Source organism: Chlamydotis macqueenii, chromosome 13, assembly GCF_036417535.1.
Source record: "Chlamydotis macqueenii isolate bChlMac1 chromosome 13, bChlMac1.mat, whole genome shotgun sequence".
In the NCBI taxonomy this organism is placed as follows: Eukaryota; Metazoa; Chordata; class Aves; order Otidiformes; family Otididae; genus Chlamydotis; species Chlamydotis macqueenii.
The window spans coordinates 3,579,923-3,597,435 of NC_141568.1; the positions used below are offsets into that span (position 1 = coordinate 3,579,923).

General features: G+C 48.5%; 1 protein-coding gene across 1 annotated transcript in view; it reads right to left on the minus strand.

Moving 5' to 3' along the window:
* Positions 1 to 10,128, minus strand: part of CRISPLD2 (cysteine rich secretory protein LCCL domain containing 2) — a 30,579-nt gene extending 20,451 nt beyond the window's left edge. The window contains exons 1-3 of the mRNA XM_010120281.2: positions 9,981 to 10,128; positions 5,644 to 5,969; positions 196 to 314 (exon numbers count right to left, since the gene is read on the minus strand). Of these exons, the coding sequence (XP_010118583.1) occupies positions 196 to 314; positions 5,644 to 5,886 (362 nt within the window). The 5' untranslated portion in view covers positions 5,887 to 5,969; positions 9,981 to 10,128. The remainder of the gene's footprint in view (positions 1 to 195; positions 315 to 5,643; positions 5,970 to 9,980) is intronic.
* Between the last annotated feature and the right edge of the window lie 7,385 nt (positions 10,129 to 17,513).

Genomic DNA, 17,513 nt, shown 5'->3' on the forward strand with positions numbered 1-17,513 from the left:
TGGTCAGCTGCCGGTGGCTGCAGATGTTCTCGCTAGAACCATTTCACTGAAGCAATACCAATTATTGATCCTCACCTTTTCTCCCACCTCCCCAGTGCTCTACTAAGCATCAACAAGGCAAGCCTTCCCACCTGGCTCTAGAAGAGGATCCATAAATTGCTCTTTGCAATGGGCTTGTAGCAGCCCAACTCTTACCTGCCCCAGTGAACTGCCAGGTTCTGTCCAATTGACCTGATGAGGGCACTAGGCCCGTGGTCCCAGATGCACTGCTGAGCCCAATCCTGGGCTGATCTTTCCAGCTCATCATCCCAGGTCTGCAGAGGATGAGGAGAAAAAAAAGAGCAGGTCAATTTGTCATCTCAAACTTATTAGATCAGGACACTCAACCAACAGCAACTAGAGGAGAAAGAGAGCCTAAACTACAGCTCAGTCCTGGTGTTTGGCATGTCCTTGTGAAGCCAGCACATTGTAATGATGAGCCCTGACATAAAAGCAAGTTTCTTACTATGTCCCCCTGCTATGGGAATGCAGGGCACTAAAGGGTTTGTTATTTTTCCTGCTTGATGCCGTGCTGCTTAGGAGATGCTTTGTGCAGATCAGCAGAAAACAGACCTGGCAAAACCTCAAGAACCCATCTAGACTATCCATCCTAAAACACGAAAAGACAATCTTGGTAGGTGTCATTCTAATCTGATTAAAAAAAAAAAAAAACATCAAGGGCAGAGATCCCAGAGCTTCCTCGTGACACCTGTTTCTGAGATCTGCAAGACTCCTGACATGCAGTCAGTGCTCTGATGCAGCTGCAGCGCGATTTTCCATCCGTAGTCCTTATTATCAGAACATTTCCTGGCTTTCCCATCAAGGGGAACTCCAGCAGTGGATGTGTTCCTGCCCTTCACTACTGACATAGCTGGAGATTTTTGGCCCAATCTCTTGAGCAAGGGGTGTGGGTCTGAGTCTCCCGGTCCCATCTCCCCTCCTTCCACAATAACTGCGGAGTCCAGCAGTGAATCCAGTCGAATTTGACAGCGGTGGCAAAGTCCTAGAGCTGTTAAGCTAATATCAGTCTCACTGCAACATCAGGCATCAGGTTGGAAGTGAGAAATCCCATTTACGTTCCCACTGAGGGAAGGACGTGGGTGTGAGATCACTTCTCATTGAACACCCTCCACCTGTAAGCCAAGCAAGAGCTCAAATATGACACAAAGGCAAATAGGAAAGCAGGCTTCCTTGGCTCCACTCCCCAGCAGCGTATCTGTTTTACAGGCCAGACTTGCTGGACCCAGCAGTCAGTGCCTCAAGTTCATTATGTAATTACTGACAGCTGGTCTATTCACAACAGTCCTTCGATAATTCACTGGGATTAAAACATTACCTCACATTCCTACAAATGAAACCAAAGAGAAGAAAGGTCTTGTAATGTGTCTCCAGCCCGTTCACGTGCCAGCACAAGATTATATCCTCTTTGGACATTTACTATCACAACCAGTTGTTCTTTCCAAGTCCCGTGTTCTCCAGAAGAGAAGCAACTCCTGATCTCAAACGCATCGAAAGACCTGTCAGAGCCCATTTGCAGTACTGGAGAGCATTTAGGCTCTCAAACACATTTGGAAAAAACATCCAGTGCTCATTCTGAGTATCTGAACACAGTCTCAGGCAGTTATAATTGGGGTGGGGAGGGACCACATACCCCTGGCTACGACGACAGGAAAACGCAGTGTCTCCTGGAACTCGGTGTGTCTACACGATCTTCGTAAGGCAAACATGAGCTCATCTGACTGAGCTAACAGCCCAGACCTCTGAGAATAGCTTATCATTAAGCATGCTGAGCAACCCAAATTCCAACAACGTCCCGGAGCAGCTCTGAGCTCAGCAGCTCGGCTTTGGACTGACCAGCAGCCAAGCAAATTCATGTCAGTCTGCAAAACCCCGTGCGGACACGGCTCTGACAGAGGGAATAAAACCGTTTTCCGTCTCAGCCCTCCAACTCCTTGAAGGTGCATGGGATCTGACCCACCACACACACACATATTTCCAAACCTCTGTTCGAGCAGACTGCTGCGATTGTGCCTAGACACACAGCTTTTTGTGGTCTCCCACTTTCTGCACCAGGCAATGACCAGCCACAATCCGCCTTCCCATCCAACACGTAAGCCACAGAAACTCTCCCAAGACATTGTGCACTGCTAGCACTTCAGACTTTCTAGCAGAGCGTTACTCCCTGCAGCCTCAAAGGCGGAGACATTCCAAATTTAATGCAGAGACGTTAGGACCAATAGGCCACTAAATGGAAATTGATGTGAACATATGCGCTACATCTTCCTTTGATGCCTACGGATAAAATGAATGAACTTGGACAAAAGATACTCAACGGGCAATTGGGAATGAACTACATCTTTGCACGGCTTTGGGCTTGATAAGTAGAGAAGCTCGTTTCTGCAGGCGTCAGATTACAAAGCCAACCCATTTAAATTAGAGCAGTTATTTGCCTCTTGTTTCTCAGATGTGAATGCGGTCAGGACGTTGGAATTATTTCAGAACAATAAGCATATTTAAAAAAAAAAAAAAAAAAAAAGCTATTTCAGACTTTCCCAGCTATGCTTGCAATAATTCTTTATGCCAATATTCAAAGCAGTTTCTAGGAAGACTACTGAAGCCAGAGGGGTGCTGTGCGCCTGTGCTCAGCTTCCTTCTCAAGCAGAGGTCAAGAAGCCTTCAGGCATGTGTAATTCAGAGTGATTTAGCACATGGACTCTCTTTTTTATTTTCAAAGTACAGTATAATATGTATATGTAAATCCATGTACAGCAGACCCACACCACACTACAATTTGCAGGTTTGGATTTAGTAAGGATATACCCCACAAAGAGCCTACTTACTCAGCCTAACTAGTTTGTAAACCTGACCCCAGGGACCTGAACTGTAGTGATCAGGTTGCTCGCTCATTTTTCTCCCCAGCTGAGATGTTTTGCAATACTGGCAGTTCACTTCTAGAAGTGGCATGAGAGTCCAGGACTGAGATGTACTGGCAGAAGCTTGGACGTGCTTTGCTAACCCACAAAGAAATACTACCCCATCCTGACAGGGAAAGTCACCACCCTACAGTTTAGAGGAAGGATGGATACCTTATACATGAAAACAAACTATTTTCCTTCAGCAATCCGTACTGAGAACAATTCTGTTTTATCCAGCTGTCTTTGAGATCTCTGCAAGAGGAAGGATTCCTGCCTTTCATCACTGCTGAAAGCCATCTGACTAAGCCATCCTGAAAGGTCAAGATGTCTTCGGAACTATTCTGTCCTTTCTGCTCTGGGTTCATTAAGCAGGAGGTTGTTTTGGTCTTGGATCCCATCCACTGCCATGACCGCTGTTATACAATCCGAACACGCCGTGAAGTGTCAATCACAAAGCTGTTAGAGGAGTTAAGCTAATTCTGGATTTGACCAGCTTCACCAGGAAGATGTATGCTACTCACTCACTTTCCGTTAACACTGAACACCAGTGCTAGCTTTCAATTAATTACACCAACCCAGCAGCAAAACTCTTTCTTTCTGCATTTCTTCACTCCCCTTTACCTTTATCCCATGTGTATAAAATTATTTTGATCTCCAGGTAAGTCACGGGACTCACTGTTATTGCTTCCTTACTAACAGCCTCTGCTAACTAAAGTTCATCCTGTAGTAGATAAATATGTCCCTTTCCTGGAAGATATTAGCTCCTTTGGCCACTTCAGATGGCTTAAATACGTCAGATATGGAGCTGGGAGAAAGGACTTTCACAAGGCAGCATTTGGAGTTGGATGGGCAAGAACAAGTTCTACCTACTTATCCGCGAATTAGCACCACACCTCGCCTGTGACGCTCCACACCGGCACCAAAGGAAAAGAGAAAAGTTTATCTCCAGCACTAAACACAGACTGTCCTCTTAAACAAGTCCAAATGAGAAATGTCCTAGGGAGAACAAAGGATTAAAGTGAAATTCACGTTCAGAATACACACAGCATTTCCAAGTAGTATTGGGTAAACACAAATACATGAAAGCCTGATTATAGCCTTTCCAAGCAGCACCATCTTAGACTCAGCCTCTTTCTTCACAGCATATAAGGCCCTTTCATTTACCCTCAATCGCCCATAAAACCCACTAGAAAAGCAGCCTGAGCAAAGGCAAACAGAAAAGCGTAACCACGCTCTAAGCATAAACAGGAGCCGGCCGGCGGACAGCCCGCAACGGCAGCCCTCTCAGATCCCCAAAGCCAACCTAAACACATTTGGCTTTCTCATGCTTTGTGTTTACTTTCTGGAAATTAATCAGGTCACCTCTTCTCCAGCCGTACCTTGGCTGCAGGATAACATGAGAGCCCGCTGAGAGATACAAAGCACCAGTTCTTAGAAAGGCCCGCCATTTCTGACAAAAGTGGGATGAAGGACCAGCAGTGTGAATGCTCATGGAGACCAGCTGATGGACAGCTGTCCTTCCTGACTCTCCTCTGCCCTCCCTTCTCTTTTCCTTTTCCCTACAGTCACAAAAGGCAGGATTTTCCATTTGCAGCACTCATTTCAGCACAGCTGGCACACAATTTTGCACTACATTTAGTGTACTTTTCTTTTACCCTTTTAAACACGGTCTTAACAAATCATTAATCATTTCATCTGTCAACAGGAGCACACAGTTGAAGTCAGGCTGGTTTCAGCCATACCTATATTTTCACATTGGGAAAAGGCACACACAAAAAAAAAATTATTTGCCTACATCATTTTCTGGCCCTGCAATATTTTGGTGGCATGTCAAAAATAGCTCAAAGCAGGGATCTGGCAGCAGGTGAAAAAAACCTATTCATCTGAATTGTTGATGGTAAAGGCATATTTCATACTCATACTTTTAAGTTCTCCCTCTGAAGTGGGAGAATACATTGACCAAACTTTTATTTTGGTTTCTTGAACTATGAAAAGCCAACAGCACTGACCCATCCACCCACAAACTCCCAAAGCCTTTCCAGCTATTTCCAGTGACCAAAATTCTTTGTGGATGGAGCCACATTCCTCAAGCCTTGTTCCTCTAAGGTCCTGAAGAGATTCCCAGCAGCATCATGGATGCTTGGCTCACATTGATAATCTCTGGTGATCAGTGGGTGAAAAAAAGGGCAAATGCTTCTTCCAGCGTTGGGTGGTAGCGATGGTAACCCACAGACCATCAGAGGTTTCTCTGAGCAGACTCTGCTGTCCTGAAACACCAGTCACAACGGTCTGAGAGCTCTCACGGGGAGAACGTGGGTTAAACACCAGGGAAAATCTGATGCTTTTATGACATTAAGGTAATGGAAGAACCTGCTGAGGCAGGCTGTGGAATTGCCATCACTGGAGATGCGTCCAGCGCTGGGCCAGACGCTAGTTTATGAATAATGGAACCAGTCCTGAAACTATGCAGCGGATGGACTCCATGACCCATTAGTGGCCCTTTCCAACCAAAACAGTCCAATGATCTAAAGCATCATTCACTCTGGAATGAAATTGCTCCAGGAAACCTCTTGAGAAAAACTCTGAAGTAAAGAGGAAATTTGCTACACCTCTTGCACCGTAAGGAATATTAAAATAAAATAAGAAACAAAAAGTAATAATCAAGTTAGCTATCAGGAGCTGGACTCACCATGTATTCCATATTAGAGGCCGCTGGGTACACTTGACCTCTCAGTTTATTGTGGAGCATCAGTATCTCCTGTCTGTCCGAGAATGAAATAGCTCTCTTGGATCTGGAGTGAGCTTCCCCACCCCGATATTTGCTCAGAATGCTCTCCAGGTGACTCGAGTTGGATAAGATGAAGCATTCGGCTGCCTGTGTCAGGAACAGTACGCATCCAAGAGGAAGGATCCACGGCAGGGCAGGATTCATGCCTCCTCCTCTGCAGCCAGCAGAAGCAGAGATGAAGATGACGGTAGGGTTCCTTGCAGGGACTCCTGTGGCTCAGCGCAGGCCTGGATTTTGGGGAGAAACAGGCAGTCAGAGCAGGACCAGAGAAGCTCTCAGTGCACATGACCCCCACCAAGGAAGCCACAAACCCCAGATTTTCGCTTGCAGAAGAGTGATGCCTGCAGCCTAAGCAGTTATCGTTCACTCCAATGACAGGAAGACCCAAACAACACCGTGAGTGACGGCAGCTCAGTTTGTTACCCCAGGGAACTCCACCGACATTGCAATGGCAGCGAGCCCTACCCAGGCAAGGCGGCAGATGCCTTCTCCACCAAAGATGCCAGGGCTGCAGGTGTCACCCAGAAAATTCCAGCAGCTCTGAATAACCCCAGCTCCATCCCTTCACAGGCAGGAAGGGGAGACATTTGAGCAGCTGTTAAAGTGGAGAAGGGATATGAATAAAAGGGAAAGTAAAATTCCCAGCAAGCTGGATCGCAGAGGTCAGATATCAGCAAGAGCTATTTTGGAGGCCCTGCTCCAGCAGAGCAGCTGCCAGACTCCGTGAAAGCGGCTGTTTATGTGAAATATCACCGTAACGTCGAATAACCAAAATCCCTGCTGGCGAATGACGCACCGGGGTGTTCTCGCTGACGCATCGCTTTACAGCGGGCGGGAGCACAGCCAGCGATATGAATTATGGCAGATTAGGAGAGGAGCGAGCCAGACTCTTCCCCAGCCAGAGTAGGTGTTCCCGTGCACGCTCGGTAGCCATCAGCACCGAGGGCTTGAAGAGACTGTCTCGATTTGGTCATTGCCCGGTTGGAACGGCTTCATTTAATCTCCAACATCTCTCCTGCTCCGTGGTGCTCCCACTCCACCTGCCATTTCCAAACCCTTCCTCCTTTCCACTCCCCCCGCCCCAAGTTCTCCATCTAATGAGCCTTGCACTTCTCAGCCAGTTTTATTTAGATCATGAGCCGTTCAGGGAAGGGAACGTGTCCTGCTGCACGGCTCTGCAGCAGCTGGTGCTCTTTAGGTGAGACCTAATTGCCACCACGGCAGAATCAACCCATCAGGGCAATAAGCATCCGCACCGACGGTGTGAGCACAGCATCTCTCTCCTTGGGGTTAAATTTTGGGAGCAAGCTTCCCCATCTCTGTCTTCAACACTAAGTGAGGATCGGGTTTTGACAGCACTGTTAAAAGGCACGTTGGAAGCGTTCCTACGCAGCGCCAGGAAACAAACCCCAGGCTAGCAAGAGTTGTTCGAGAAGTTTCATCCCAGTGACAGGGGATTTGGACGCGCTGAGACCGGGTGAGCGGGAAACCATCCAAGGCAGGGAGGCGCCTGCTCCCGGCTGGAAAAGCTGCGCTGGAGCACCAAGTCCCAAATCCCCGTTCCTCAGACCCAGCACAACAGCATCTGCGGGGCACAGTGGCAAGGCACAAGGTATTTTGCAGAGGTGAAACCCCCAAAAACCTGAGGCCATTGAACCCCTGAAAACTTGTTGGCTGTCTACACAAAAATAGAAAAAGTCCCTGCTCGAGGCTCCTTCCTTGCGCCGAATTAAGGCAGATGAAAACCAGCTGCCCTCAGCCGCTGTCCAGGCAGAGCATTAAGCCTTCGCCTCGGCAGAACAATGCAGGAATGTAATTTGCTCCGTTTAGGTAACGGCTTCGCATTATTTCCTGCTCTGCAGAGCAAGTCGAACACACACATGCCTTGTCCCCAGCTCCGGACACACCTGAAAGACAGGACGTTCGGTGGCATCGGGACAAACATTGTTTTAACCTCATCCTCTTCTCAGCCCCATTTGTTGGCATTTGCTCCCCCCCCCCCCCCCCACCCCCCAAGCAGCAGCCCAACGGCCACGGAGGGGTAGGGGAGGCAAAACCAGCTGGTGCTTTTGTAGACTGTCTGACCCAAATTCAGGGAACAATTCCTACTTTGAGGCACTTCCCTAAAAGTTTAAAAATAGATGCTCTGCCACAGCCGCTCACAATGCGGCCATTTAGCACCGGCAGCTTTAGCTGCAGCCTGCCCTGTAGGTAGCGCGGGCAGGAACAGACGGGCGATAGACGCTGCAGTTGGACCCCCTCATCTGGCCGGCTGCCCTTCGCTAAATAGGAGCCCGTATCCACCACCCATTTAAGGCAAACACTGAACTTACAGAAAGGGCAGCTTGCGCAAAAAAAAAAAAAAAAAAAAAAGGTCAGCTGTAACATCTGAAAGCCCGGAGGAGCTGCCCCGCTCACGGCCACGCAGCGAAGCCAACATGTCTGGTTTTGCCAGCCAGCCAAAACCTTGCAACAGATGGGGCATTATTCCTTGGGATGTTCTGCCCTGTATCCCGTTTGCGAGTGAGGGGATACTAGCACCTCTCTAAAATTAGGTCACTTTGATACCATCTTTGTTTTCACTTGGGGTGGGCAGGTCCCTTCTTCAGCTTTGGCCCGGGGCAGCAGGCGCTGAGCATCCAAGGGAAGGATGAAGGGGGCTCCCTGGCCGGATTAATTGGAAGCAGGAGAAAGATGCTCACATTTCAGCAAGCTCTCATCGATGTCAGATGTCCATCTATTTGCCTCTTTCAATATCCTCGTGCCCAGGTGCAATGAAACACCGGGACACGTGCTAAAGCTCAGCCAGCCCGAGCGCCCCGCAGAGCTGGGACGACGCCTCCGGGCTGCAGCAGCAGGAACTCCTTGTGGGGAAGATTGAAATCATACTGCCTTTGAGTTGGGATCTGACATTATCCGGAGAAAATTATCAGCTGACAGTCAGCTGAGGAAGTCTCTGCTGTTGTTTTCAAGGGTTCAAGAGGAGCATTAGCACAGCCTCCCTTTAAACACACCAGGCCCTTGATACTGGTGCCAGGTAAACATCTGGGAGCGATCAGAAACGAGTGAGTCAGCAGAAACTGACTCCTTGATGTGCTGGGGACAAAAAGGAGGCCTTCTTCTGGGCTCTGAGGGAATTAAAAAGCAGCACCGGACTCTGGAAAAGATTATTTTTAGAAAGCTATTTTCCCCAGCTAATGGATGGTGCCTGCGTGTCACAGAAAGCAGAAGAGCTGGTAGCGTGCGAAGCCTGGCATGCAGCGCCGCCTGCGAAAGCCACGTGCGGGCTGGCTGACGTCGGTACGGCATTACATCCTCGCTTCACCTCACTCCTTACGGCTACGGATCCCTAACTGCCTGCCCGGGGAAGTATAGGAATAGCTGTCTACTTCTCGGTTATGGATGGCACTTGCAGCTAAAACATCCCGGGACCTGTGGAATTACACGTGGAATAAGCTGACAAGGGAGGAAAATGCTAAAAGTTAACCTGGGATACCAGCAAAGCAGAGGGGAGTTAGCCTAGATCAGCTTCTAACCTGTGCAAAGAAAGCCAGTGATAAAGCCACAGCAGACTTAATTCATTAAACCCACGTCATCTCTTCAGCGAATGCGCACATTTCAAGCTTTGAAGAATTGTGTTGGCTCCAGGAGAAAAGCGGGATGACAAGTTCCTTGACACAGGACATGGCGTTGCCTGCGCAGGACACACTACGCATTCAGCATCTTCGAGGCCGCCGGCCAAAACATCTGGATCTCCCATTACAATCCACTCCCACAGAACTGAAGTGGGTGAGTTTCTCCGCAAAAACCACATGGAAAACCCACCGGTAACAGACACAACACGTGGCGACGCTGCAAGTTTCCTTTTAGACCGGGCTTGAGAGCAGAGCTGCCTAAGCACAGGCTCCCTGGAGCAGACTAGGTGTGCCCGCGGGCAGCCAGCTACTCAAGGCTGCCGCAGCATCCCGCAGGTGTTTTCTGTTTCAGTGGAAATCCACTCCTGGCCTTGTGAATTCCTCCCCTTCATTCAAGATTAACGCTTATTAATCTTGCCTTAACCTCTGCAAAGCACACGTAAGGGCAGCTGAGGCAGTATTGTGCTATTTTATACCACGCAGGCAACTTTTTGGAGAAGTTTCTAAAATTGTGCATTCTTAACAAAGCCATTTCTTGCTCACACACACACACTCACCCCTCAAAACCACATTTCAGAAGCGGGGACCAAAGCTTGCACTTACCTGGCCGAGTACTTCCAAGTCCCCGGGCAACTGCAGCTCCTCCAAGCCCGCTTGCGGAAAATAAATTATAGATCTGAAATATTTCAGCTGGGAGGAGAGGGGGAAGGATGGGACAAGCGTTGGGAGGTGTGAGGAATGCGAGGTCTCGGCTCGGCAGCCCGTACCAACTGCAGTCTCACAAAGCTCCCCAGTGGTATTTATGCTCTCCAGGCGAAGAGGACGAACCCTGGGATCGTCCCTGCTTGGCAAGGGGCCTGTGGTAATAATGAAAAAAAAAAAAAAAAAAAAAAAAGAAAGAAAAAAAAAAAAAGGCAGGAGGAAGAGGGGAGTCGCTGTTTGAAGACAGTCATTGGGCTCAGCGAGCCAGGACCATCCTCCCGAAGGCTGAAACGCAACACCCGGGGAGGGGAAGGAGGAGGAGGAGGAGGGGGGAGCCGGTGATGCTATAAAAGGGTTCGCTCTGCCTTCCCCCGCAGCAGCGCCGGGCACAGCCCCCGGCCGCGGGGTGCCGGCAGCCGCGGTGAGGGGCTGGGTGGCGAGGGAGGGGAGTTCAAGAGAAAGAGGGGTTTCTGCAAGGGGCTCCCCCCGCTCCCCACGGGAATATACCCAGTGCTTCCCGCTGTTGCCGGGCGGAGGGGGCTGCGCTGGACCCCACGGCAGAGAGGGGTCGCCGGCTCCGGCAGTGGGGCTGAGCTGGGGTCCAGCCTCGGACACACTCCCCTCGTCCCCCCTTTTTTTTTCCCCCCAGAGCTGAGTGTTTGCTGGGAAAGCGGGAGATCTCTCGTTCCGTGGTTTCTTCCCCAAGCTCTCTCGGCGCCGAGATTCCCCACGCACGCCCGTGTGCTCCAGCACCACAGCGGGAGCCTCAGGGAAAACGGAAAATAAATTTTTAAAAGTTAGCGAAACATCTAGGCAAGGCTTACATCTTACCCCCAAACCCCCAGCTTTCACATCAAGCTCCGTGCCTGCGTTCACGGTCCTCCATGCACTGCTGAAATACGGTTTTACTCGCTGTGAAAGGAAACGATTGAGCAAATGAGAAGCTGAAAGTTCCTTTTTTCTTTTTTTTTTTTTTTAAGTAAAAAAAAACCAAACAAACCAGTATCATGAGTAACAATATGGATATACGACAGCATCTCTGCCACAGCAGGATGCTGCAGTGCCTAGCACTGGGGTGACTGGTCCCAGCGTCACCACCCATGGGAATCGCTTGGGGTCCCGTCCGACAGCACCGCGGGGTTGGTACCAGCCAGGTCCCCGCACGAGGCAGGGGAGCACCCATCTCCCGGCTTTGGCAAATCCAAGCAAAGCAGCTAAGATTTTTCCAAATCTACCATCTGGTCCTCTCTCCAAAGTTCTTGGGGAAAAAAGTCCTCCCATTCTTCTAAACAGTCAATATTTATTTCTTTGAGCAAAAGACCAACCGCTTCTATTTACTGTTTACGAGAAGGGAGCTTACAAGATATTCTGAGCAGCTTGGTTAAACCCCGGCAGTGCTCAAAAAGCAGAATGACATTTATCAGGCTTGTTCAACAGCGCGTGAGCAAGGCAGCAAATGCTGGCAGCTGAGAGAGCGACTCCGCCGAGCGCAGACAGCAACCCCTCCGCAGTCAGCTCCCAGCCACAGCTGCTGGTTGAGTCTCTTACACTGGTTTCCTGAGAATTTTTTGAGAAGTAGCAGATTCTTATCGCTCAGGTCGTATCTTCAGCACCATTTCTGGCCTGCGTCTTTTAAACCGAGTCACAGCTGAGACACGGGGGAGCCAGTCCTCCCCAGTCAGTCCCAGTCCCGCAGCCTGGTACGGCCACAACACCCTTTCTGGCTGCTCTTCCCCGCTGGCCGCGTTCTCCCAGCTGTATTTACAGAGTTTCTACTTACTTCAAAACAAACTGTGTGCGAACCGGCAACACATGGTCCATCACTCAGACCTGGCAGTCCCAACCCTGCTGAGAGCGGTCCAGTGCCACTCGGGCAGCTCGCTCCCAAAAAGGCTCCAACGCTGCCACCAACACAGCAACTCAACTCAAAGACCACACAGAACTGGGTTGACAGGAGGTTCTGCACTGCTTTACCTAAAAATCACTAAATCCTCTTTTTTTTTTTTTTTTCCTTGCTCTTCTGATTCGCAGAAGGCTTCTTTCATCAGCTGAAAGATGCTGCAGCCCCTGGTTTCCTAATTTCCCAGCATAACGAGGGCCAAGAGCGGTGAACCACCGTGCCCCCGCGCAGGCTGCCACCCCAAAACCACGCAGCTCCGCAGCCCTGACTCACAGCCCTCAGAAGGTGCTATTCATTCCCATTACCAGAAAGTTGAATTAACTCATTTCAAATCTCACGTACCGACGCAAAAATGATTTCCAGATCTCAGAGAAATTTAGTGTTTTGTAATCTCCACAAATGTTCCCATGGGAAATTAATCCCCATGGGATGGTTTGGGCTGTCTAACTTTTCCATCAACCCCGCTGCTTTACAAAGATCTGATTTTTCAAGTTATTTTTTTACGTGCACCAGTACGGTTTCACTGTACGAGTCAAATACGGTGCACAGTTGTGCTTGGGGATGAGCACAGCCCAGAACGAAACCTTTTTATCCACCTCATTCTGTCTCGAGTCAGCAGTTTCAGGTCATACATTTGACCAAAGCCAAAACAATCAGAAGTTACTTTTAATCATTCAGCGTTATTACCGCCTTGATTACAACGTCTCCATTTCATATGTGGTAAAAGCCACATAAAGCAGGCTGCCTATATAAGTATATATTAGGGGAGAAGGCTTTTAATGTAATGGCCAATGAATAGGAAGAGACACAGATTTCGCCATGCCCTCCTAATTGAACACGCAGACAGCATGTCTTGACTTTCAACTCCAGCTCAGTTCCCCTTCATTTCCTATTCCAATGCAGCTCAGGAATAACAGCACCGAATCCGAGCCGGGGCAGAGGGAGGAACAGGGCGAAAGCCTCCTGCTCCAGGGCAGAAGGAATAACGAGGACGAAGCAAACCCGGTGGCAATGGGAAACATGCAGAAACTTGGCTGTAACCACGTAACGGAGAAGACCAGCAGCCCGTGAGCTGCTCCTGATGGGCACAGGGCAGGCAGCGGCACGGCCACGCTGGTGTTTGGGGGAACACATCCTTGGCGTCGCCGTCTACTTACATTTTCCCTCCCGTCTGGGCTTGGGCTCTTCTGGAGGACAACGCAGTGTGGTAGAGGCGGCCAAAAAAAACTCCTGCTGCAGCCGTCCTGCCCTCCTGCGAGGATGAGATGAAGATGACCCTATGGTGTGATGCTGCCTAGGCACCAGAGAAGCCACTCCAGTGGATGAATTAACAGCACAGGGCTCCCAAATCACTGGAGTGAAAGCCAGGCATTTGTAAGATTTACCCCCAAATATAACTCATACTGGGCATCGTGAACCCCTATTTATTCTCTCTCACTGCTCTCCTGTTTCGGGGAAGCCTGGGCTGCAACCACCCGGGTTCACCTGCAGCATCCTTTCCTCCTTCTCGTAGTAAAGAACTTTTCCCCAGATGTTTCTCCCCACAGAACCTCCCAAAGCCTCTGCTGTTTTGTCAGTGCCTAGGTAAAAATTCAGGTCAGTAAGGCCAGGAAATGAGCACGCAAGCAGCAAATACAGAAATCAATTGCTGAGCGTGGGGGGCACTGCTGACCACCCTAAGCACAAGGGAAACACGAACCGAAAACTACAACCCCCTCACCTTGTTACTGCAGCTCACCACATCTCCTGGTGACATCTGCAGTGAGAGATGTTGAAACACTTGTTTTTTGTTTTTTTTTTTAAATCATAAAGTAACCGGTACAGATCTACAGACTGAAACAGTTCAGAAACACTAACCCAACGCACTCATCTTTGGAGATTTCGCCTCAAAACGAAGGTGAACTGCAATCACGGGATCCGTAGCCATTACATGTGGTTATTTGCCAACAGAAATTCTTTCCAAAGTCCTTTGGGTCGTTAGAAATAGTCTGGAATCAACCCCCCAGTTGCCTGAATCTCCAAACATCTTGGGATCATCCGCTGCACATCAAAGGCTCGCTCTTCATTCCTGTTCAAAATGGGAGAGATTTTGGGTGAATCCGCGAGGAGAACGCTGTGCCCACCTCCCGGGAGCGTCCCACGCAACCCTGGCCGCGGCTTCGGAGCTGGAGCCGCAGGGACCGCACCTGGGCCACCCCTGCCCTCTGCCGCAACGCGGCCCAGGGCTGTCCCGCCTCAGCAGCGGCATCATCTCCGGGGTACATGTGGAAAATCACCATTATTCTTAATGATTCATAACTTTAAAACACACGAGCTCTCCCCACCCCTGAATACCTTGTGCTTTTCCTAACCTTTCTCCCCCACCCCATCAAACCATCCCCACGCAGATCTGCTCGTGGCGTAAGATTTTTCTAACAGCCTTTTGGACTCACCCATCCAAAGTTTTGGAAACTTCAGGTCTTAATTTTTAAAAAAAAACATTTCTTAAAATCTAGTTTAAGCATCAGTAAACAACCACCGGATTTATGGTGCATTGGAGGGGGGGTTGTCTTGGGTGGGTTTTGTTTTTTTTCTTTTACATAACCACTTGCAAAGCACCCAAGAAAAGGCTGCAAAATCCTCGTTTTGCAACAATGGGAGGAGTTTAATATAGAAAATAAAAACTGTGGTTATGTGTTCACATCAGACTGTTGCCACATACTTTTTACTCGTTTTTTCTTTCCTTTGAGTAACACGCTGCAGAGGACAGATTTTAGCAACAAGTGCATTTGTAATATCCTTAGTGAAAAATCAAAAGAATAATCCCATCTGAACAACTTCCATTTCATACTAAGAGGGGATTTCAACACTTGCTTTTTAAACTGGCAATTACTCACTGCCATTTCTTTCAAATAATTAATACCACTTGCAGACTGTTCCCGTCAAGTGAAACGTAGAACTGAATACAGAGACTCAGTGAATTGCATTTTTGCAGCAGGAGCTCCTCTTGCAGTCCTCTCGGATGCTGAAAATGTTTATTCTGCCTACACAGGTCTCTTACGAACAGGAACGGTTCCAGTTGTATTCCAGAACTTGAGTTCTGCTAGAAATTCATTTTCTGTCCTTGCACCCCAGCGGGTAACGCACAGGACACGGGAAAAGCCCTTGGAGCTTCCACACAGCAAAGGAACGCAGAACCATTATGTTTCAACCCCAAAAACCTCCTGATGGCAAAAATATCAAATAGGATGTTCTTGGGACCAAGCCTATAGTAGGTAAAACCGTATTAGGTGATTAAACTGTAATTAAAATACAGTCATATTAATCCATCACATACGCAGCAAGTCTACGCAAACCTCAGAAGCACAAGCGCAGCTAAACGAGATAATACTAAAATCTCGTTAATTGTGCACTGCTTCTTTCTTTCTCACCCTGCTCTTCACTTCTTCCCCTCTTTTTTCCACTCTACCCTTTTAAAGCTGTTGCTGCTGTGCTGGACTCCACTGGAGACTGCTCGTCACGGAGGGGCTCGCTTCGCTCCAGGTTGGACACTGTCATTTGTGAAGCTGATGAGTCGCCTGTACCAGAGAAGATTGAAAACTTGATGTGTTATTCATAAGAAGGCTGAGACGAACGCAGCGCTTCCTTTCCAAAAAACAGCGGAAGACAAGACTTCAGACAGCAAAAAGCTGAACTTCATTTCGTCACACATCCCCGACTCCCGGGAAAGCCTTGCAGGGCTGCTTGCGAGCAGCAACCCTCCCCCAAAATAAAAAGTACAGGAATTTTATTACACCTGTAATATTTAATTAACACACCTGTATTACAAACCCATCCACAACCCGTAAAGACATCTGCAAACAGTAAAAGCTTTTTGCTAGGAGAGCCCTCGCCACCAAGAGCCCTGTTAGCGCAAGCAGACCAACAACACGGGGTCCAGTTTGTTTCTACTACATGTACCTGATGTCCTACCCACCAACTCGAACCCATAGTTTTTGAGTAGCATGGGTCAAAATTCACCAGCTGTCTTGTCCAGTCAGAACCAAATTTAATTGCAAGGACTTCAACCAGGGTGCAGAAACAGGACATGAATAATGACCAGTACAGAACAGTAATTTCAAAATCTGGTTTCTTTCCTATTTGGAACAATCCCTCCACTTCCCACAGATTTCAAATTGAAAGCAGAACCGATGTCTCACCAGCACTGGCTTTGGGGTAATTCCCATCACAGGCGGCCCTGCATTGGGAAACCCTGCAAGCACCGGCCCTTCGGCAGTTCCCAGCACATCGGCTCGGTAGCCCCAGCTTCGGGGCACCGTGCCCAGTGAGCAGCCAGAAGCTGAGGTTTTCCCCTGCAAATGGCCAAAATCCAAACAAGCTTTGGACAGAAAATTGTTTTGGAGTTGGCAGAGTGTCACCAAAATTAAAAACAGTGTCTCAGGCACAATTTTCAGATCAGAAAACACTAATACAATTTGCTGATCAATGAAAAAATAACTATGCATTTGGATATCCAAAACAACGGATGAAACACCGTTATATTTTCTCAGCATCAGGATTGCAGTAGTGATATAAAGTTAGTCCTGCCCAATAATTCAAGAAACAGAAGATTATCCATCTGAAGACCACTGAACTTTGTGCGGGGAGAGCAGAACCACTCCAAACAGACCGGCCCCAGCCACGGGGCTGGATGCTCCCACCTACTGCTGGAGCCCCGGGCAGCACACGCGTTCCCAGTACAGGAACAGCATCACCAGCAGCGAGTCACAGGCAGGAAAGTCCCAAGTTCTCCACCACCCGATGAGAGGGCAGGAAAGCCAGAAGGGCAAACCGGCAGGGCTTTTGTCAGCAGGTCTTCCTGCCCATCCAACACCAGGGCACGTTGTAAGAACTCTGTTTCCACACATCCACCACGACTGCCCTACACAATGAAACGGTGCACACAGCAGCCACGATTAAACATCTCACATCCAACTCCTTCCAGGAAGCAGCCATGAATGAGCTTCCCACCTTCTGCAAAGTGACTAATTCCTCTTTGGCTCCGGCAGGACACACAAGAGGGAAGCACAGGTCAATGGGCGTGTGCTGAAAGCTAAGGCATCACCAGGGCTGCTTCCTTCTCTTGAAAAAGCTAACACCGCTTTTCACCAAAGACCTGCACCCATCTCCTGGACAGACAGGCCATTAAAAAAAAAAAAAAAAAAAAAGAAATCAACAGTGTGAAGAAATGCTAAAGGAATTTACTTGAACACAGTACCTGTGAAATTAATGCAGCTAATTTTACTTCGTGGAGAATAACTTTTCTTTCTTCCAAATGTCATCTTAAAAAAGGTGACCAGTATTTGATGAGAGTATACTCAGCTTAACCTTTTGTCAATCTGTGCTTAAATAAGCCCTGTTTCACTGGCAACGATTATAACACTTCTCCAATGATGCAATAAGCACATAACATCACTATCATCAAATTAAGGACTAAACAATATATATTTTTATCACCTTCAGCAGCAGGGAAGGCAGGAAGCTGATCAAGGAAATATTTTTACCAAACTTTCCAA